Source organism: Chaetomium fimeti, assembly GCF_033439085.1.
Source record: "Chaetomium fimeti strain CBS 168.71 chromosome Unknown B0H64scaffold_6, whole genome shotgun sequence".
Lineage (NCBI taxonomy): Eukaryota > Fungi > Ascomycota > Sordariomycetes > Sordariales > Chaetomiaceae > Chaetomium > Chaetomium fimeti.
Window position 1 is genome coordinate 2,689,511 of NW_026944334.1, and position 20,057 is coordinate 2,709,567.

At 56.3% G+C, this 20,057-nt stretch overlaps 8 protein-coding genes across 8 annotated transcripts; 4 read left to right on the forward strand and 4 right to left on the reverse strand.

Moving 5' to 3' along the window:
* The first annotated feature begins 1,248 nt into the window (after window positions 1-1,248).
* On the forward strand, window positions 1,249-3,819 carry B0H64DRAFT_346360 (uncharacterized protein). Its single transcript, XM_062801331.1, has 4 exons — window positions 1,249-1,511; window positions 1,574-2,010; window positions 2,066-2,311; window positions 2,376-3,819. Exons 1-4 carry the CDS (start codon window positions 1,388-1,390, stop codon window positions 3,687-3,689), a joined length of 2,121 nt encoding a protein of 706 aa, XP_062657184.1. The 5' UTR covers window positions 1,249-1,387; the 3' UTR covers window positions 3,690-3,819.
* A 381-nt stretch (window positions 3,820-4,200) lies between these two features.
* On the forward strand, window positions 4,201-6,203 carry B0H64DRAFT_364449 (uncharacterized protein; the record flags this gene model as incomplete). The annotated part of the gene is made up of 1 exon (XM_062801835.1): window positions 4,201-6,203. The coding sequence occupies exon 1, from the start codon at window positions 4,260-4,262 to the stop codon at window positions 6,201-6,203; it is 1,944 nt and encodes a 647-aa protein (XP_062657185.1). The 5' UTR covers window positions 4,201-4,259.
* Window positions 6,204-6,399: 196 nt separating this feature from the next.
* Window positions 6,400-7,597, forward strand: B0H64DRAFT_218247 (alpha-galactosidase A). The gene has a single exon (XM_062799538.1). The coding sequence runs from the start codon at window positions 6,596-6,598 to the stop codon at window positions 7,415-7,417; it is 822 nt and encodes a 273-aa protein (XP_062657186.1). The 5' UTR covers window positions 6,400-6,595; the 3' UTR covers window positions 7,418-7,597.
* Window positions 7,598-9,079: 1,482 nt separating this feature from the next.
* On the forward strand, window positions 9,080-9,936 carry B0H64DRAFT_218255 (uncharacterized protein). Its single transcript, XM_062799539.1, has 2 exons — window positions 9,080-9,608; window positions 9,689-9,936. Exons 1-2 carry the CDS (start codon window positions 9,287-9,289, stop codon window positions 9,874-9,876), a joined length of 510 nt encoding a protein of 169 aa, XP_062657187.1. The 5' UTR covers window positions 9,080-9,286; the 3' UTR covers window positions 9,877-9,936.
* A 37-nt stretch (window positions 9,937-9,973) lies between these two features.
* Window positions 9,974-12,009, reverse strand: B0H64DRAFT_426210 (amidase signature domain-containing protein; the record flags this gene model as incomplete). The annotated part of the gene is made up of 6 exons (XM_062805723.1): window positions 9,974-10,574; window positions 10,630-10,749; window positions 10,813-11,317; window positions 11,368-11,487; window positions 11,548-11,592; window positions 11,641-12,009. The coding sequence occupies 6 exons, from the start codon at window positions 12,007-12,009 to the stop codon at window positions 10,210-10,212; spliced, it is 1,524 nt and encodes a 507-aa protein (XP_062657188.1). The 3' UTR covers window positions 9,974-10,209.
* Window positions 12,010-12,756: 747 nt separating this feature from the next.
* On the reverse strand, window positions 12,757-13,924 carry B0H64DRAFT_477178 (uncharacterized protein). Its single transcript, XM_062808188.1, has 2 exons — window positions 13,308-13,924; window positions 12,757-13,183 (listed from the first exon to the last, which is right to left on the reverse strand). Exons 1-2 carry the CDS (start codon window positions 13,722-13,724, stop codon window positions 12,875-12,877), a joined length of 726 nt encoding a protein of 241 aa, XP_062657189.1. The 5' UTR covers window positions 13,725-13,924; the 3' UTR covers window positions 12,757-12,874.
* Window positions 13,910-16,900, reverse strand: B0H64DRAFT_364455 (uncharacterized protein). The gene is made up of 5 exons (XM_062801836.1): window positions 16,598-16,900; window positions 15,820-16,527; window positions 15,429-15,742; window positions 15,017-15,367; window positions 13,910-14,967 (listed from the first exon to the last, which is right to left on the reverse strand). Exons 1-5 carry the CDS (start codon window positions 16,754-16,756, stop codon window positions 14,244-14,246), a joined length of 2,256 nt encoding a protein of 751 aa, XP_062657190.1. The 5' UTR covers window positions 16,757-16,900; the 3' UTR covers window positions 13,910-14,243.
* A 778-nt stretch (window positions 16,901-17,678) lies between these two features.
* On the reverse strand, window positions 17,679-19,240 carry B0H64DRAFT_218337 (uncharacterized protein). The gene is made up of 2 exons (XM_062799540.1): window positions 18,683-19,240; window positions 17,679-18,550 (listed from the first exon to the last, which is right to left on the reverse strand). The coding sequence occupies exons 1-2, from the start codon at window positions 19,110-19,112 to the stop codon at window positions 17,898-17,900; spliced, it is 1,083 nt and encodes a 360-aa protein (XP_062657191.1). The 5' UTR covers window positions 19,113-19,240; the 3' UTR covers window positions 17,679-17,897.
* Between the last annotated feature and the right edge of the window lie 817 nt (window positions 19,241-20,057).

Consider the following 20,057-nt stretch of genomic DNA (forward strand, 5'->3'; position numbering starts at 1 on the left):
TGACATTTCAAGCTGCGGACCCGTTCTCATCTTAGCCTCATGATGATAATGAGGTACCTACCTATGCTAGGACTTCAAGTTCTCAGGCTACACCGACCAACAACGGGTGGCGCTCGAAAGCAAGTTATTACGCAAATGTACATAGTAATTACAGTTGATGACGAAATTGCCACTTGTAAACCAAAGCTCCGTTGAATGCTTGCTAAGAATACCTCCCTAGATACAATAGTATGTCCACTTTGTTTGTTTTAGTTCGTACAACTTGGGTTGCTACTACGGTCATCGTTCCCGGACCATCAAGCACGCACTCAGAAAGGAACATAAAGCAATCTGAAGACTTTGAGAGTCAATTTCTTTATTCGGTATCAAGCCTCGAAATGATCGCCCAGGCTTTTCCTTCTCTGACTGCACGCGGAGGACCTGAAATTTTAAACCGTTTGCAGGGGGCCGAATCCTTCCAAGGACAAACAGAAAAGAAAGAGGACAGCGGAAAGTGGAAAACAACGTGCTCTGTTGCGATTGGCACCAAGGAATGGCATCCTCTTTTGCTGTCACTCAATCAGACGCCAGAAACAAGCAACGCCAACCCCCGTTCCCTGGCATTGCCAAGCTCGAAGAAGAGACGAACGAGCTCTCGAGGCTCTTCAAGTCCCCACAAGGCACAGCTCGCCCGTTCTGGTGGGCTGCTTTTGCCACGAGACCGCATTGAGATGCCGAGCAGGGTATGGAGAAAGTAAGCACCGGGTGTTCTGTTTTCCATGCCCAAGCCTCAAGACACCCGATTTAGCACACTGAAGCCCCCTTTTCAGCCTCCGATGGTAACAAACGTGACTGCTTACTGTGTAAAAGTCCAAGGGACGACAGTCACACCAAGGATCTGCAGACCTCTCCAAGATCAAATCTCTCGATTACTCAGTCTCCATTCTCCCACAGGCGTCAGCCTTTTGACAGGAGGGACTGGTGCCACCATACCACCAGCACCCTCGCCAGAGACCCATCCTCTCCACTGAAAAGCATGCCAAGTTGGACCCTTGAAATGTGGTTGCCTTCGGGAAGCCCCAAGGGTTTGGGGCCGGGGTTGGGCTGAGCATCCATGCGCCTTCGCTTCACCGCCAATGGATCGCCTCGTTCTCGGAGGCTGAGCGGCATCAGACCCAGTCTACCCCCGCCTCCAGCGAAAGCTTACGCTTGGCGGTTAGGTCAGGCCCTTCGACCACTGCTTAACCTTGTAAGGCGCGCCGAGGAATGATCGCTGAAAGACGCAAATATAAAGAATGGCGTTTCGCGATGGCTTGGGGCCTTTGTCTCATCTCCACCCCCTCGACGACACTTGATTCCCACCCTCCCACTGTCCCGCATCCCTCCTTCCCTCCTCCCCACCGTAAAGATGGGTCAGTGGCAGAGCTCGACGGTGTGCACAACGCCAGCGTGCGTTCACGGGGCCTCCTATGTCCTCAAGAACCTGGCCCCAAACTGGGAGCAGATGGACCCATGCACCGAATTCGATAAGAGTGAGCGACTAGCCATATAGCTTATGTCTCGAGAGCCGCCCTTGGCGCTAACCTCGTATTAGTGGTCTGTTACGGCGCTTTTGAACACCACGGTGATAATTCGGGCACTCTCCCCGCGGCGGGGAAGCGCACCGCTCGTGTCTTAAAGACGATCCTGGAGAGTACCAGTCACGCCGAGGCAGCGGGCTTCAAGTCTACCCTGCTCACCGCGCGCAACAATGTCGAGGAGGACAATTTCGATCTGCTCCGGACTGCCTACCAAGCCTGCATGAACACGAACGCTATCGCCGCCGCAGGTATCAAGCCCCTGAACGACTTGATTGTGTCGGTCAACACGACCTGGCCCGTTTCCCCCACCGACCTAGACACAGCGGTCGGGCCGGACGACTTAGATGGCGTGCAGGAGGCGGCGCTGCTTCTCGCGCAGCATGATATCCCCGTCTTCTATAGTTACTGCAGTGGAAGGGGTGAGCCCGTGACGCCCGACTTCCTGGACGCGGTACGTGTTTGCACCGCCTAATTACAGCTTCCTCTGTCACTAACATGGGACAAAGAAACACAACCGCATCTGCTGGAGCACTCCCAACCTGTACCTGCAGTCCAACCTGACCATGTACTTCGACGAGGACAAAATGGAGTCGTATGGGAGGATGCTGGGAAATATCTTCCGCATCTCGTACCCCAATCTAGGCATCGAGGCGGCCGCCGACCTTGGAGCAGCCGTTATGGGGTTAGAAGTCGACATGGTGACTCAGGGGCTGAAGTACCAGGAATCACTGGGACCCGACGCCGACGGTATCGTAAGCACTCTTACCCAACGCCCACGATTATGAGGAACGAGACCCGAAATCTGACATGTCGCAGAATACTATCCAAAACGTGACAGTCTCCGAGATAGACAAAGCTGCGCCCGTGTTCGGCTTCGACAAGCTAGTCACCGGTCTCACGCCAACTGGAAAGGCGCCATCGCGCATTCTAGTAAACGCTCCAGACTTTTGGCCCGAGTACTCCAACCTCGTCACGAACCACTCGAGGGCGGCCGTGCAGGGGTTCATGATGTGGACCACCATCAACGCGGTGGGGAAATACATTGACGACGCCGACCTCGAGAAAGCCTTGGGATTGACACCCTCGAGGAAAGTCGAGAGATGGGAGACGTGTATCGAGGAGGCCGACAAGATGGTGCGGCACGTCAAGGACCACTACTTCATCTCGGCCACCTACCCCGAACTCACCCTGCAGTCGGCCGACAGGATAACGACCAACATCAGGGCCGAGTTCAAGAAGCGCCTCGAGAGTTTCAAGTGGCTGAGCCCGTCGTCCAAGAAGCGTGCCCTGAAGAAGGCCGACAACATGGTCCAGAACATCGGCTACCCCAAGTCCGACCCCGACCTGAACTCCGCCGAGTCAGTGGCATCCTTCTACACCGGCCTCAACTTCACCTCAAGCCACTTCTCCAACGTCCTCGCGAGCCTGCGGTTCAACACAGCCAAACAGTACGAAAAAGTCGCCAAGAAGCCCAGCCGCAACGAGATGTACAACATCGCCGAGGTCAACGCCTTCTACGACCCGACCATGAACTCCATCACGATCCCGGCGGGCATCTCCCAGCTCCCCATCTTCCACTACCACCTCCCCGACTACGCGCTCTACGGCGGACTGGGCAGCATCATCGGGCACGAGATCACGCACGGGTTCGACAACAAGGGCCGGCAGTGGAGCGAGGACGCCGAGTTCGAGCCGTGGTGGGACAACGCCACCATCGCCGAGTACGACGCGCGCGCCCAGTGCTTCGTCGACCAGTACTCGACTTTTGAGGTGGACGTGCCCGGCGGCAAGGCCAAGGTGGACGGCAAGAACACGCTCGGCGAGAACCTGGCTGATGCGGGCGGCATGCGCTCGTCGTATGCTGCGTGGGTCGAGGCTCGTAAGAGCATGCCTGATACCTGGAACCAGCAGCTGCCGGGGCTGGAGGCGTTTACGGCGGAGCAGCTGTTTTTTGTGTACTCGGCGAATATCTGGTGCAATACTCGTACGCCGGAGGAGATGGCGAGGTTGATGGATGCGGATGTCCATGCGCCGTCTATGACACGTATTCGGGGCATGACGGAGAACTCGGATGATTTTAGGGAGGCGTTCAAGTGCAAGAATAAGGCGGCCAAGTGCGAGCTGCTTTAGGTGGTGGCTTGGTTGGATGTGGAGTTGGTTTTGCTGTTTCTTTGGGTTGTGCATACTTTGAGCATAGCGTCTGGCGTAGGGGGTGCATATGGGGTGGTCATATTAGAGTAGAGAGCTCGGCCTAATGAAGAAGGATACCTCAAACTTACCTACCTCGGTCCCCTCTGTTTATGGTTTATTTTTGCACGTGTCGGAGTTTGGGCAAGGAAAGTAATGTATTAACCCAAGATATCCGTGCGATCTCGGGCTCCTTGTGTCTGCCGTCTTCACTCTTCACTCTTCAGCAGTCTTTAATCTTGCTTCTTGATGATGATTTTATGATTCGCGGCAGGCTACGAGTCCACGACCTGCCTAGAGTTATCCTCCCAAAACACTCACTCAACGGCCCCCAGCCTCTGGGGCATCCTCCAATCCAACCTGAGCCACTCACGACCCCGGACTTGGCGCTGTGCCTCACGTCGGAAAAGGCGTCCTTTGGGCCTGTCCTGCAGGTTACCCAAACCCCCAGTTTCCGACCTCAGCATACCTACCACTCAACATACTTGTTCGAATCCGCTCTGTGTCGCAGATATGACTGATCCCCGGACGCCACCACCACTGCCGTTATTGCCATCACCGCCTCTTTTGCGCCTCCCCCCGGCCATTAGACGCCTCATCTACCATTTTGTTGGTTTGGCATCGTGGGACCCCGGGGATCCCTACCGATTCGATTTGCATGGCCGACCAGCTGGGCATCATGGGTGGGGAGAGACCATCGAAATGAGCGTCTTTCATGGCCTGCTCCTTTCCTGTCGCGCTCTCCACGCCGAGGCGGCTGCTCTGGTCTACTCGGCCAACTGGTTCGTCTTACACTACTCGCGCGCGGACCCAGACTCGCTCCGACCGCTGCGCGCTCTGACTACGCCGTCAATTCTATCCCTCTCTAATCTCAAGGTCGTGCTCAACCAGGCTTCTTGCCACCAGCCGAGTACCTCCTTTGGCAGCTGTTGTCTCGAAGGGTACCATTACCTTGACTCGTATGGCATGTTCCATTACCCGCATTGGAAGCACCACTGCAAGCGGTCACACCGGGGTTCAATACATCAACTCCCACTCCTGAGTCCGGCCGCGTCCGGGTCCGGTGAGGAGCAAGAGCTGGCGACGGCCCGGACGATACTAAGAGACTGGCATGCCGCCGCCGCCCACTTGTCCATGACTGATCCCGGCCGCCTTACGCTCTCCTTGGTTTGCGACATCAACCCCAAACATCCGCAAGCGCTACAGATAGCCGAGTCTGCCGTCGCGCCGATCCGCCTCCTCCCGCCGTCGCATCTAAAAAGATGCGATGTCAGGTTGGCCAAAAGGCCGGATGGCCGGTTACAGCAGATTGCTCGGGACACTGTCTTACACGCGTGCGGTATTCCCACGCCGTCCCTAGAGCCGTCAAAGAGGGTAACCCTGACGACCCTTCCACGTGAACTCCGCATCCGTATTCTCCAGTACACGGATTTGGTGACCCCAAGGAGAGAGGTGACATGGAGCCGGCAGGAACCCCAATACGCCGTGTTCTGCCGCCGGTTCGATGCCCGCCGCGACGGCATCCCAAGCGATCGCAATGACACCCGCTTCTTCGCTTGCTCGCTCCGTGCATGGCTCAGCAACGGGCCACCGATGAATGGTTGCTTCTGTCGTCGTCGCCACGCGGCCTTCACGCTTGACTGCGAGTGCTGGGCTCCACCACGGCCTCTGTTCCTCATCTGCCGCGCGCTGTACGAGGATGCCCAGTTCGTTTTCTTCTCCAGCAACCGCTTCGTCATTCACGACTACAGCGCATGCCTACCCTGGCAGGTACCGTTGCTTGATGACCACTCGGAAGGGCCCGTCCCTACATATCCCTACTACAGCCCGCGGCTGGCCGCCTCCCAGTTCCTGCGAGACGTCGTACCCACGCACTCGCTCGCCCACCTCCGCTTTCTCGAGTTGGTCTTTCCTTGCTACCGCCCTCCTACCTGGCCCGAATCCCAACACCCCGCCATGCAGGACTGGCGGGCAACGGTCTCCTGGCTCCGAGGGAAGATTAACCCGTCAGCACTCACTATGCGGCTAGTCGTCTTGGACACGCTCTACGGAGATCCATCAACATACAGGAGCACGATAACCGCCGACGGGGGGGACGCGACAATGAAAGCTTACATGGATCTCCTGGAGCCTCTGGTACCGCTAGCCAAGGAGGATGGCCTTGCCCGGTTCTTCGCCACGCTCGCCTACCCTTGGGAGTTTACCGAAGAATCACAAGCCCGCTGTGCCCGCTCCGAGGACTCGGGCAAAGCTTGGCTGTCGGGGGAAAAGGCGGCCATCAAGCAACGTGCCGAACGTTTTGTGATGGGCGCTCGGTACGAGAGCCTCTATGCGAACGGTCGAGAGGAGCCGAAGCTCGGTGATTGGCACAAGGTGTATTACCGATTTGACTACGATCATGATGACGATGGTAATGGTGATGACGGGGGCGCATCGTCTCCTGAAGCCGGACCATAAGACGACCTCTAGTACTTTGATTCGGCGCACGGCATTTCCGAATTTCCAAAGACAGTGGTAAAGAGGAGGATCGCTCCCGGATTGAGAGTGGTTGAACGAGCGGCGGCAGGCATAATTGAAAGTGGCGCCAAATACCTAAGTGGTGAACACAAGCAAGCCGCGTGGTAGCGGTATTGTATTGTTCACCCCAAAGGCTAGCTGTTAGTTACCTACCTACCTACCTACCTAGGTACCTATGTACCTTTCCACGCCCGGATTTGGGTGCGGTTGGTTGCCTTGGCGACCGAGGCTGTTGGTTTCTTGAGCCATCACTTCCGATTTCACCCCGCGCGATTCCTCCGACCGCTCTGACAGCTTTTCGATGCGCGTGTGTTGGCCCATCGAGTGATCCAATGGATACGACAAATCCGCCCTTGCAGCCCGTCATCCTGTCCATGGAGGTGGACGATGACAATTCTTTTGCAAGCGAATACCGACTGCGAATCGGGAACCGGGTCAAATATCTCGTCATCGCTCCCGGAACCCTTGACAGATGCACACTTTCATTTCCCATCCAGTCCCTACCCCCTCTTCCATATCACGAGGAATGGACCGTGGCCAACATCTCACGAGATAAAGCCAGCGGCGACTTGACGACCTCCCTGTTGAACCGAACCCTCGCTGGAGTCAAGTGCCAATGGCATCATACCAAAGTCGATTGCCTCGAGCTGGAGAAGACGAAACAGCTCACGGCAATGGCTTTCGAAGCTGTCTCGCCCTCGATCCCCCAACTCGCCTCCCCGCCACCGGCCACCGTGATCGCCAAAATCGCCCGTTTCGAATGGGAACTGCCTCGCATCGAACAAGAAACGAGGGCATATCAGTTGCTTGAGGGTTCCGGACTGGCCCCGCGCTTTCTGGCCCATGTTCACGAGAATGGACGCATCATGGGGTTTCTGCTGGAGAAAACTGAGGGACGCCCAGCTTCCTTCCAGGACCTGAGCACCTGTGAGACCGCTCTAGGGAAGCTCCACGAGTTAGGACTGGTACATGGGGATGTGAACCGGTACAACTTCCTCGTTACCGAAGCAGGGGCGAAGCTGCTCGACTTTGAATGCCTTCAGGAGAATGCCAACCGGGAGTTGATGAGCAAGGAATTGGGGAATTTGCGTGCCGAATTGGTCGACGAGTCGGGACGCGGCGGGGGTTTCATTTTTCATGGCGATAGCAACTGATATTGAAGATGGGATGGCCTGTACATTCCGTTCTGACGGGGGACGTGCTTGGACGATGCTCTTCTTTTTGCACGGGTGATCTTTTTGTCAAGGTTTTTGATTTCCCAAATATTAGATATTATTATATTAAGATTCTATCCCGCATAGGGGAAATTCTCTTTCTGCAGTTCACGACGACAATAGCTATTCTTGGGAAAGTCCATTTAAATCTCCCTCAACTGGATTGCTGATCAATGGGAGTGATTATATTCCAAGGTACACCTCTATTAGAATCGCTCTTTAAGAGATGGAAATTAACGGTTAACCTCGGGCAACTTTGCATGGAATTTACATTGGAACAGAGGTGACACCGGCATCCGGTCAAAAAGAACCCAACAGCACAACCAAGAGCCTTGCCGGCTTCCCGGTCCATCCGGGTTCCCCCACCCGGCCTCGTGTTCGCGGTCCCTTCACCGTTGGTTGAGAAGGAAGATATGCTGCAGCCGGCCGATTGCAGCGAGGGGGCTCACTCACGCCCGACTTGCCCTTGCTTATCCCCTGTGTCACGTCCGTCAGCTGCCGGGTAAGCCGCGATTGGCGTCCCAACGAGCCTCACCGTTCGGTAAAGTGGCTTGCCAAGATCATCCCACCCGTCTTCCGTGTGCCTCGGGAGTTCACTTGGAGGAAGATAGTTATGCATTGGTTTGGCATTGAGTTGCGAGAATGGAACCTCTTATTGTGTGTAGGCTGCCGAGAATTACCAATTTCTCTCTGTCCGGCCCAGGAATGCTACTTGATATATGGAGCTTAACGCTAGAGAATATAACATAATCATGCAAGTTGAAGCAATGTCCTTGAGGCTCGGAAAGATGGGCCGGCCAAGTCATCGGGCCGTGAATCCCCCCTTGTGTAACGGTCGTGAACGTTCAGATGACACTCAGAACTGCAACCTTTGCGCTCTGTTCCACGTGGGACACCCAACTCGCTCGAGCTGAGGCGATCGTTTACCCCTTGCGGACGTCGAGTGTGGTACGCGCATCCTGATGCTCCCTCAGAACCGGGTTTGACAGAAGCTTAGCGAGGTTTGCTTTCTCAGCCCAGCCCTATCTCGATTACGTGGTACCGGGCGTGTCCACCAATGTGTCGTCGAAGACCCGGCTACCGGGTTCAAGCGAGATGTGACAGCTACCACACCTCCCATTGACCCTCGTCACTTGGTGGGCACGGAGGTACCCGGGTGAACCTCGTCACGCTCGAGTCTTTCGACCAGCGTCAGCTTATGTCCGGTCCGGCTTCTTGGGCCGAGCCCTACCGCATTCCCTACTCGACAAAGGGTCTTCGCCTTTCGTGTCGGCAGCGTTGCTCCCACAGAAAGAGTTGGGGGGGAAACTCAGACCGCTGGTTCGACACTTAGACTGGGATGGGCCCCGGCGCCCCAGAGCGGCCGCTGCGGTAGAAGTAACTCTCGGCAACATATTCACACAACGGCAGGTCGCAGGTGCTGGCAACCTGTGCCTAATCTACCCTTCTTCACTCACTCTACCGTCATGCTGTGTGACCGCCTCCTTTAGCAAACCTGGTATCCGGTAACCGGGGAGGATCCAGCTCCTCTATCCCCTGCACATTAAAGCACCAAGCATGCGGGTGGGTTACTCACCGGTCATTGGTTTGTCCCCTTAATCTCGACCCGAGCGCGGACACCGCCGAGCACATACACCCAACCGCGGCTGACGACGGCTTCACGGACCGTCTCTCGCTCACCCTTCGAACTATTGAATCCTATCACACCATGTGATGGCATGGGAAAGAGTTTGGAGGCGAGGAGGCGCAGGTGTTGGGATTCCAAAGCAGGATGCTGACTGGCCGTTCAGGTGACGAGAAGAGTTCGGGATGACGAGAGAATACGCACTTCACGGATCAAGAGACCGACTTACCGCCAGGTCTTGCTCGAGAAGATGGGCTATAAATATGAGGCTGGCCTCCCGACTGTTTCTCTCAACATCCCCAGATCTTCAGTCTACTCTCACACATCACATCACAGCCAACCAAAGCCTCTTTCAGCTCAACAACTCAGCTCCATTCAAAATGGTCAAGTTCACCTCCGTCGCCGTGGCCCTCGCCGCCACCATCACCGGCGCCTCGGCCGACTTCGTCAAGGCCTGCAACTTCCCGTACGACGTGTGCGGCTGGACGCTGACCAACCAGGAGTTCGGTATGTCCTCTCGCCCTCTCTTCATCTCACAACACGATGATACCTGTATATAGCCCTACCCTGACACTGACCCTTTCCAGGCTATGACCAGGCCACCCTCGAGGCCGCGGCCACCGCCGCCGGGCAGGACCCCAGCAACAGCACGATCCTCTACGACTCCATCTACAACTGCCAGGCGGAGGGCGCCATTGCGTGGAACCACCACTGCGACCACGGCTGTGAGGCTGCCCTCGTGGTGCCCAACGCCAACTGCGCCGCTGCCCCCTAAGCAATTTGATTTATGAGATGGGGTCGCAGAACTACGGGCTGGGTGGGGAATGGGAAGGGGGTGCTGGTTTAGGGTGGGGAGGTATAGTAGTTCGGGAGGGGGTCTTCTTCTGTCTGCGCATTTTGTACTTAGTGTACCCGCTGGCCAGCCATTCATTCATTCATTATTGAACCACTGGGGATGAAGTTGTATATCTGATGGACACCCTGAGCTGTGAACCCCTGGCTCATGCTATATACAGAAGCTGCCTATAATGACTCCCTGGTAGGCTATCTTGTACAACGTCATCTAGGATACGATACATGAGATCGGACACCTACTGGAAGCCTCATGTCAATGTTCGTTGACCAGCTGCGGTGGGGCCTCTCTACTAGGCATGGTAGCATGCCAGGCATTCATGGCCCTCAGAATCTTTGCTTCGCCCCCGGCACCGGAAATAATACAGGCCCCGAACGGTCTGCCGTTGGTTTTGGAATAGCCAAGCGGCATGGTGCCAACGGGATATCCGGCGGCGGCGGCAACGGTTGGGATCCTACCGTCCATGGGACCGATGATTACATCCAGGTTGAAGTCGGTAAGAGTCTTGTCAATTCCGTTGACACGGGCCGCTTGTCGGAGGATCTTGACCCCTTCGGCATATTTTTCCTTGGTGAGCTTGTCGTTGAGCGCGCCCTCTAGCAGCTGTTGACCGGGGTGGACTAGACCGTGTTTATCAGTAAGATATTCAGTTTCGGTGTGTTCCGATTCACGCACCGGGTGGGAGAGCAATATCCGCATGTTCACTGTTGAACTTCACCAACTGGGCCAAGGTGCGCACCGGCGCATCCTTGTACCCCGAGAGGAATTGATCCCACGCCGGCTCGAAGTCGTGATCTGGAGGGTTGAGTCAGTCGTGCCGTCGTAGCTACTCGCAATAGAAGGATCATTGACGCGTACTCCATAACTGCTCCAGCGCGTCTTCGCCGTCGAGGACCAGCTCGTCCATCGAGGTTAGACGCACGGGCTGTTCGACGACACCCCCATTCCGCGAGATTATGTTTGCGGCATCGGCAAGCCCACGGCGCTCCTGATAGGTGAGGACGCTGTCGGGGTTGCAGATAAAAGGCGCGAAACCCCACAAGGTGGGATCGACAAAGCCGACTCTCTGCCCCTCCCATATGTCGGTAGCGGTGCGAGCGGATAGGTCCGTGTCGTTCAACAGGACCCCCAACAGGTTGGCAAGGTCACCTGGTGTCCGCGCCATGCCGCCTATGCTGTCGGTGAGGGAACTCCAAGGGGAGGTTCCCTCGGTGGGAATTAAACCGACAGTTGCTTTCAGCCCGTACAGAGATGCCCGGGTGGCTGGTTGCACGATGGACCCGTCGGTTTCCGTAGCCAAAGCAACAGGGGCAAAGCCGGCAGCCACGCCTACAGCGCTTCCAGATGACGAGCCGGCGGGGGTCTATAATTATGGTGAGCCAGCGTTTTGAGTACCTCGAAGCGAGCACATACCGAGTGGCCAAGCAGCTTTTCGCCGGGCGCGACACCCCCGACGATGTAGGGTGTTTGGGTTTGACCACCTACGGCTGACCAACCGGTTGTAATGCCAAAACCTTTCCACCCGGCCATTTCCTGCACGGGAAGGTGGTCAGTTTCTGCTGTCTTGATCTTCTGAGACCATGACCGACTTACCGAAAGGTTCGCCTTCCCAATGATGATGGCGCCCGCGTTCACCAACTTGTACCGTCAGCATTATTGTTCGTGGTGAGGGAAGAATAAACCAACCATGCCAACGATCGGGGCATTCTTTTCGGCCATAGCGGATTCGAGGGCGGCCGAGCCAACGGTTGTGGGCATTTGAAACTCGGGTCCGGTCATGATGTTGTCCTTGATGGTGATTGGAATCCCGTGAAGCGGGCCGCGGATTTTGCCCTGGGATCTTTCGACGTCTAGATCCTTGGCAATGGAGAGGGCGAGTTCCTGCGGCGTTGTGTTAATCATGGCATTGAGTTTGAGGCCTTTGGCATTGTGTTTGTGAATTTGATCAAGCGATGCTTCAACGATGTCAACAGACGTAACCTTGCCGCTTGCCATGAGCGCCTGGAGCTTCGCCACGTCCGTGGTAAGGATGTCAAAAACACGGTCTCCCGCCATTTTGGCGTATAGCGGTGATCGCGGAAAATCGAAGAGTTTGGTGTTCTGAAATTGTGATGTAGAAAGGTTTTGGTGTGGTCGAGCGCGCGGGTTCTGGATGCCGTTTGTAATTAGAGCGGCCATGAGAGCGAGGAGGCGTTTTTAAAGGAATGCAGAAGTGCGCGGGCAAACCGTTGCTCGGCGGGCTGCTGTCGGGACGAAATCAGGCGAACTTAGTCGAGGCAAGTACCTCATGTCAGGTGCCGATTTGAACACACTGTGGAAGGTGGAAGAAGGTGGCACATAGCCCGGAATGAGAGTGGCGGCCCGGGGCTTTCTGATCTCTAAGAGACAAAGATCGTGTTTGCTCAATATGTGTCTGAAATACCTACCTAGGATTCATGATAGACAAGGAACGGTCATGTTAGCCCCGTAACATCATCTTTCCGTTCAATGAAGATAAAGAAGAACACGACGTTTCCGTATTAGGCGCTGGAAATTGCCGACTTCCGAGGGGGAAGGGCAATGCTGCGCGCATCATGTGCAAAAGGGACGCCGTTCTATCAAGTTGCTAGCCCTCAGAGGGCCAGAGTGTCTCCAAGGCTCTTCAGCATCAGGTTAAGGATATTGTCCCGAATCACGTACAAGACACTGTCTATGCACTTGAGAGTGGGGAGGGAGACGATTGGGATGTTTAGGTGTGTCCCGACCGGCGATAAGCTTCTGAATGATCCATGGCACTGAGGCGGGTCATCATATTATTGAGTCCCTATTGATAGTTGTTGGTTACATGCTCCGTAGCTCATGGCATCCATTGCGTTTTCCTGATATGGTGATATATTCTCGCACACGCACCAGGCGGTTTCAGTCAGAGTGCCCCAGAAGTCTACTCATCACACACACCCCATATGACATGAAACCCAAAGCGCACATCCGAGACGGTAGACCGATACATGGCCTCGTCATCAGAATCGACCTCACCATGCGACGACGAAAGCGAGAAGCTGACTTCCATCTCGGGCTGGTCCTCGGCCGTGGCACAGCTCGTGCTCGCTCTCGTCGTCCGCGGGTCATCCTCCGCCGGAAAGACGTTCATTATTAGGTGGAATGTGTCCTCGTACGGGCCAGAATACGTGCTCCTCAGGTCCTCAACCGCTCGATCCGTCTGCACCTCGGTCGAGGTCGATTCAGCGCCCTAGGTAAGCACACACCATCAGCTCAGTCCGTCACCCTTTCACCCCCCAAGAGGCAACCTCCCCAAAACGCCCAAACAAACCAACCCCCAAAGTCAAACAAACAAACACAAACTGGAAACTCACCGGAAAATACCCCACCCCCACCTCCGCCCTCTCCAACCACGCCCCCTCCCCAACCCTCGCCTTCCCCTGCAAGCCCACCGCAATGATCGTAACCACCATCCCCACCGGTATATCCCGAAACACCAGCTTATGGGTGCAGTTGAGCGCGCCCGCCAGGGCGTCGGTGAAGCGCGCGTGCGGGAAGGAGAGCGTCCCGTCGAGGACGGCGGCGCCGCATGGTTCCGAGGCGGGGACGAGGTCCGGGGTGCGGTAGAGGTTGCTTAGGGTCGGGTCGAGGTAGTCGAGCGGGTTGGGGGTTGGTTGGCGAGGGATGTGTTGGTGGCTGTTTTGGTTTTGGTGGGGGGTGGCGAGGGTGCTGGGGAGGGTGGAGAGGAGGAGGGGGAGGAGGATGGTGAGGGAGGGGAGGTGAGGGAGCATTGTGATGGTGTGGTGTTGAAGTTGTTAGTTGGTTGAGGGGCGGTGGTGTTGAAGGTGTGGGTTGGGTTGGGTGTTGGGTAATTGAGAGGTTGGATTCGATGTTGGTTGAGGAAAGGGGCAGAGCTGTAGTTAAAGTCGATCTGAGAAATATCTGACTTCACACTACAGACAGCGCTTACTTCTACCGGGTTACAATTCTTGAATTCTGGCTGCCTCCCACACTCACAAACCCTCCGTGATTACTTTCTGAGAGCAATAGGCTAAACGGCTGCAGCAGCCCCTCCGATGGGTGCAACCCAAGACAATCTCTTTCCCATAAATAGTGAGATACGTACGAAGGATTCGCCTTAGGAATCTGAGAAGGGTTATTTCCTGATTCAACTCCTTCCGAGCAAGTTTGAAGTGTCTTGGCAGCTTAATCCGAGTGCCCTTTCCCCACCAAAACAACAAAACAACACCCCCCTTTTCATTCAAAACATCAACCCCTAACCCCCTAGTTATTTCCCACGCAGCCCTCCTCTAGCTCCCACCACCACCATCACCACCACCACTCTCCACACTGTCCCCATCCCCATCCCCAACAATCCCCCCCTCCCCCCCATCCTCACCACCCCCCACCAAAACCCCCAACCCCCTCCCCTCCCCATCAACCCACCGATACACCGGCCACTCCATATGCACGTACTCCCGCTTGACCCCGACCCCTCGAAACTCGGCCGCCACCCGCGCCAGGTCGGCACGCAGCGCGCTATCCGCAGCACCATCGACCAGGCGCGACAGCAGGTCAAACATCAGGGTGCCGAGGTACTGGTTGCGGCCTTGGTCGTGCAGGCCCTTGGCGCAGAGGAGGAAGGTGGAGGCGTTGCGGTTGGGGGGGTTGGTGGGTTTGTTGGGTGGGGTGGTGGTGGTGGTTGTTGATGATGGGGGTTGGGATTGGGGTTGGGGTGGTGATGAGGGTTGTGGTGGTGAGGTGAGCACGCGCACCGAGATGGAGCCCAGCAGGAGGAGGAACATGATCAGCATGACGTCCAGGGCGTCGAAGCTGTGGCGCAGGTAGTAGATGCGGATGAGTGTCTCGAGACGGGCGCGAGCACGTGTGCCGATGTCTCGGATCGTGGTGTGGTTGCTGCCGTCGGGCTGGGGCTCGCGGGGTGATGACGCCGATGGCCCCACTAGAAGGTCCGCGTCCGGTCCGTTCATCCACGGCTCGAAGAGGTTGATCAGCACGAGGCAGTATTCCATGCTGTCTGAGGTTAGTTAGGGGCATTGTGGAGGGGTCGGGGGGGACGCACTGGATCTGTAAATGATGCGGCATGACCACCCTGCTCGGCTGGAGCTCTTGGGGGAGGGCCCTGTACCAGGATTCAAGTCTGTGGTAGAACTCGAGAGCTTGCCGTAGTGTGGGAGGAGCGGTTCCCGGCGTTCCGGCATCGCACGCGGTCTGGTTGATCTCGAGCATGATCAGATTAAGCTCGATCTGGGCTCGGAAAGCAACACCAAGATGTATAGGTGTAAGATACGGCTGGACAGGGTACTTCACATGCACCTCGCCAGTGAGTTTGGAAATCGAGGCATAGTCTGGGAGGGGCGTGACGGGCGGGATTGAAGCAAGCGGGGCCCTATGCATGTAATACAGAGTCATTCTAATGACCGCCAGTCAGCTCAACGTGGTTAATCAGTCCACCGTTCTGAGGCAGCACCAACCCTTGGTAAGAGAAAACAGCCCATGCGGTAAAGGTCCGAGCAAGACTCATTTTGGAGTCACCCTTCTCGGTCCGGGTGAAGAGGTCCATCTGCTCGGCCAATTCTAGTGCCTTTAGCATGAAAGGGAGGCCGATCTTGTCGGCGCCGTCAGCGCCGTATCTCAGCGTCAGGGAAAGAGCGGCGTGGATTGTTGTCAGCCTTGGCTCTCCGTTGGCCTCGATGTCCCACAACCTCTTTGCCTCGGCTAGGAAGGCGTAAGGGAGCGAGCGTGGCGCCCAGAATTCGACGCGATGAGGGTCACTTGTGAGCCCATGCTGGATCAACCACGATGAACAGTCAGCAGTGACCTCCTTGGTTGGTATGAAGTGTCGAAAAGCAAAACCCATCTCACGGCGGCATTGGCCAAAATGCAATTCACGAGTAGGGGCGAGCAGAACCTGCGTCTACCGCGGACAAGATCATCTAGGAACAAGTCTTTCTGGAATAGGCGAGTCCTGGAGTATTCAAATTGGAAGTAGACAGCGAGGAGCTGCGAAAAGAGCGCATCGTCGTTTGTGACTGAAGTCCACATGGCGGCCTTGACCGAGGACAGCCGCGGATCAACCATTTGTGCGGCGTGGTAGGGAATCTGGTAGATGTGCAAGTGTGGGCTGGGTACCGCGGGTCTAGGTGCCGACGAGATGCCATGACGCTGGGAATGAGGTCCTGCGTCAAAGTCAAGTAGCTGAGCCTCCAAATAAGGGTCAGTAGGGTCGCGGAACACGGTAGGCCAGCTGGCAAACTCGGGGAATGTGTAGCGTAGTCTCGTCTCCGGGAACAAGTGCAGCTGCAGAAGAAGATCGCCGTCTCTGACGTAGCGCAATATGGATTCGACATCAATGCCGGCGCGGATCCGGTGTAGGATCTCGGTCACCTCCGGTTGCGTCCGGGTCTTGAGTAGATGGTAGAGCTGCTCGTGACTGGACACGCGGTCCTGTGCCTCGCCATACTTCCGCTTTATGGCCGACGGCCGCGACTCGTTGGGGTCGGCGCTGAGGTAGTAGACGCAAATTCCGCCGTTGGCTGCACACACCGAGCAGACCGGACGTCTCCCGTTACACTGGGGTTGGAGGATGAACAGGGTCAGCCAGTGCATGTGGTATTGTCTTGTTGATGTTACAATTTCTAACCTTGATCTTCCGCCGCCGACAACCATCACAAGCAATCTTCGTATGCGCCCTCGGAGGGGGCAATTGGATGACCTCGTCAGGGTCAGGAGGGCCCCTAACAGGTTCCAATCGGGGAAGGAGGGGCCTGAGTGCTCGAGCCGCGCCACCATGAGGGTCCATATTGATTTGATTGAGGGTTGAGGGCAGCGTTGCTTGGTAGTAGTTTATTTATATTTGGCATCCATTGTTGCTTATCCATCTTTGTGGGCACCGGCCATTTTATAAGTACTTAACCTACCCTTCAACTTAGTTGCTCACTCCTCAGCCTTTGGTCCGGGTGGCGACATTCGGCGGCAGAGTGCGGAAACGGAGGGACCTATTTCGATGAATCTCAATAATTAGGTAGCCCCAAGCCTCCGAGGAAGGAACATGGGCCAACCATGTTTGAGCCCTCCCTCGGCGAGTGGACGGACAGTTACCCGGCGGCCGCAGCGAATCGCGGCTCATCCGCTTCCTCGCGCCTTCCTCGCGACCACGTTCACAGAAGCGGTGAAACCCCCACTCGATATCCCAACTGTGCGTTATTGCTGCAGGAAGGTCTGGCCTGCATGTGCCTTGCCGCACGAGGAGGAAGGCGCACGGTGAATCTTGCAGGTTGTTATAAATAACGCGGGAATTTGCTGATTCTACGGCCATGACATGCGACTAACCGCTGGACAGACAGGCACACTGCCGTCATCCCTCACGGAACGGGTCGGTACTGCATAAAGGTCCCCTGAATACCCCCTCAAGCCACGATATTTGTTAGTTGTTGATGCAGGAGGGGTCCAATCATGACAGCCACCCTTGCCTGCGTTGCGCCTCGCCGACCTGTCCATCGCCATATTACCAACCTAGGCACGAGTCCATAATTATTTCCAATGAATATTCCCAGAGTCCGGTGTTGCGCTTCGAAAGGGAGGCGTTGCTTGTTCACTTACGCCAAAAGCACCCGACGCCAAACTGTCCGTCTCATTGCGGCATCCTAAAACAACCAACATCGACATGGTCAAAATTGAGGGCATTCACAACTGGAACACATATGCTACCTCACCATCACGAAGGCACACGACAGTCCTAGTAATAGATTGATTGAACTATGACTAGCGGAAAGATAGGGGCTCGCCAGTGTGTCTAATACTAAGTAGTTATACATGGGTAGGCAGCTATGGAAATCAAGGGGTAGGTCCTGGGCTCGGAGTTGGGCCAGCCAACTAGAGAAGTCACCTCTTGACCTCGGAAATGTCAACCATCCTCGAAACCCCAGCTCTCAGTGCCCTCCTCACTTGCGGTAGTTTGCACCTGGGCCGCCAGACGGCCGAGGACCTCCGTTCGGGCCAGGGCCGCCAGACGGCCGAGCACCTCCAGACGGCCGAGCACCTCCAGACGGCCGAGCACCTCCAGACGGCCGAGTACCTCCAGACGGCCGAGCACCTCCGTTCGGGCCAGGGCCAGCAGGCTTCCCGGCCAGTGGCTTGGCGGCGGGGTTCCGACCCATGGTTGCGGGTGGAGCTGGAGATGGTCGGCCCACGATTGTCGGGTTCCGAGCCGAGTTGCCAGTCGCGGCCTGGCCGGAGAACTGCCGGGCGCCGGGATATCCAGGGGGCGGAGCCGGGCCGCGGCGGCCAACGGAGAGTCCCGACATGCCTCGAGTGAGACGGTCGATCGGGTTCGCTGAGGGGTTTCCGTCCCGAGACGGCTGATCTTGAGCCGGAGGCTTGCCCTTGGCCGCCTCGGCTGTCATCTTGGCTTCGATACGGAGGAATTCTTCTCTGCTGACCACGTCACTACCATAAGTAGTTGACGCCGTGCTCGGTCGAGACTTCTGTTGCCGTTGGTACTCCTGCTGCTGCTGTATGTTTTGCACTAGCTCGTACGAATTATCTTCGGCGTCGAGATCGCTGGCATTGCTCTCAAGGAACCTGACGTTTATGCCTGGGGTCCGCCCGACGGTTAAGCAATTTTCGCAAATCTCCCACTGCCTGGGAGCAACCTCCCCGACAGCGAAGCCGTGGACGACCATGCGTAACTGTTCCTGTCCCGCCTGGGGATACCTCTTGTGCTTACTTTCGAACCCGAACAGAACGCCGTCCTCGGCATGGACCTGGCGCTGCTGTCCCCTGCATTGCTTCATCGCCGAATGCCATATGGGCGCTTTTTTGTTTCCGTGATCCCAAAGGTGCTCGAACCAGTTCACTCGAGGGATGGTGCTGTGGAAAATCTCCCAGTATTCTTCGTTGGTGTTGACATCCCAGTGGTGGTAGCAGAGTGTCGCAACTAAACAACGATTCATGTTGTTGGTGAAGCAGTTCGCATGCCTCTGGGTGTCTGACATAAGCCATTTGCAGCACCCCTTGCCGTAATTGACAAGCTCTCGCCAGGTCGGACGTGTCTCCAACTCTCGTGTCTTGATCCAGGTAGTCCCCTTGCCAGATCCAATTTCGTGCATGCTGTGGTCATCGAGACCAGTGGCGGCGGGGACGAGCTGAGTTGCCATGTCAAGAACGAGAAGAGATAGAAACTGGGAAACTAAGGAGAGGCTGTATATGATGATTCAGGTAACGAAACCAATGGGGAGACAACAGAAGGTGAAGGGTTTAACAGTCGTCCAGTAAGCAGAGGTAAGGTTGTAGCGGTTGTTCTCGGCCGGCGAGAGACAAAAGAGCAGTTGTAAGTGCGGTGATGGAGGGTGGGAGGAGGTTGTTGATTGTTGACACGAAAACAAAGAGGATTAGCCGTGTAGACATCGTAACCTTATATCATCACCGGGTTCCTCTCATCTACCATGGTTCCGACAGTTCTCTCCTCTCCTTTGCGTGCGGGGGGTGAGGCGAGCGAGGGGAGAGCGGCGTCGTGGACCTGGAACAAGACCAGCCATGGCCACGACGCTGCCTGAGACTGGCGTTGGCTACCTAGCCTAGCTAGGCCCTTCTGTACCAGAGGTATCCCCACTGGGCTGCTGACGGCCTCAGAGGGGGTTGCACCCAAGAGCCCATCGCCCTTCGGCATACACCGGTAGTAGCTGCGCTACTGATCGGGTGTTGGCCGGTCGGAGTACGTAGTTTCCAACACATGCGCCCGGCCTCATCTGATACGCGCCACATCGGATGCGGTCGTGGGCGGCCGTGGCCGCGGGCCGGCAAAAGGAAAAGAGGGGGAGGGGGGGGGCACAAGCAGGTCCGGCCGTTGACTGATGTCAGGTGTGCTACCTGAGGTATGGTAATCTGTACACCGCCGTGGTACTTCGTACTGTGCTTCGTTTCAGATGAATAGGTGCACAAGACCAACGCCCCAGGGTACCCAGGTACCTGAGTTGGTTCAATTAGCGACCTCGCTAGCAGCAGAACACTCCTAGACGTGCCGTCGGCCGAAACACCAAGCCTCGTTCGATAAATGCGACCGTCCGGATTGGCGACCAGATCAACCCAACATTTGTCTGATC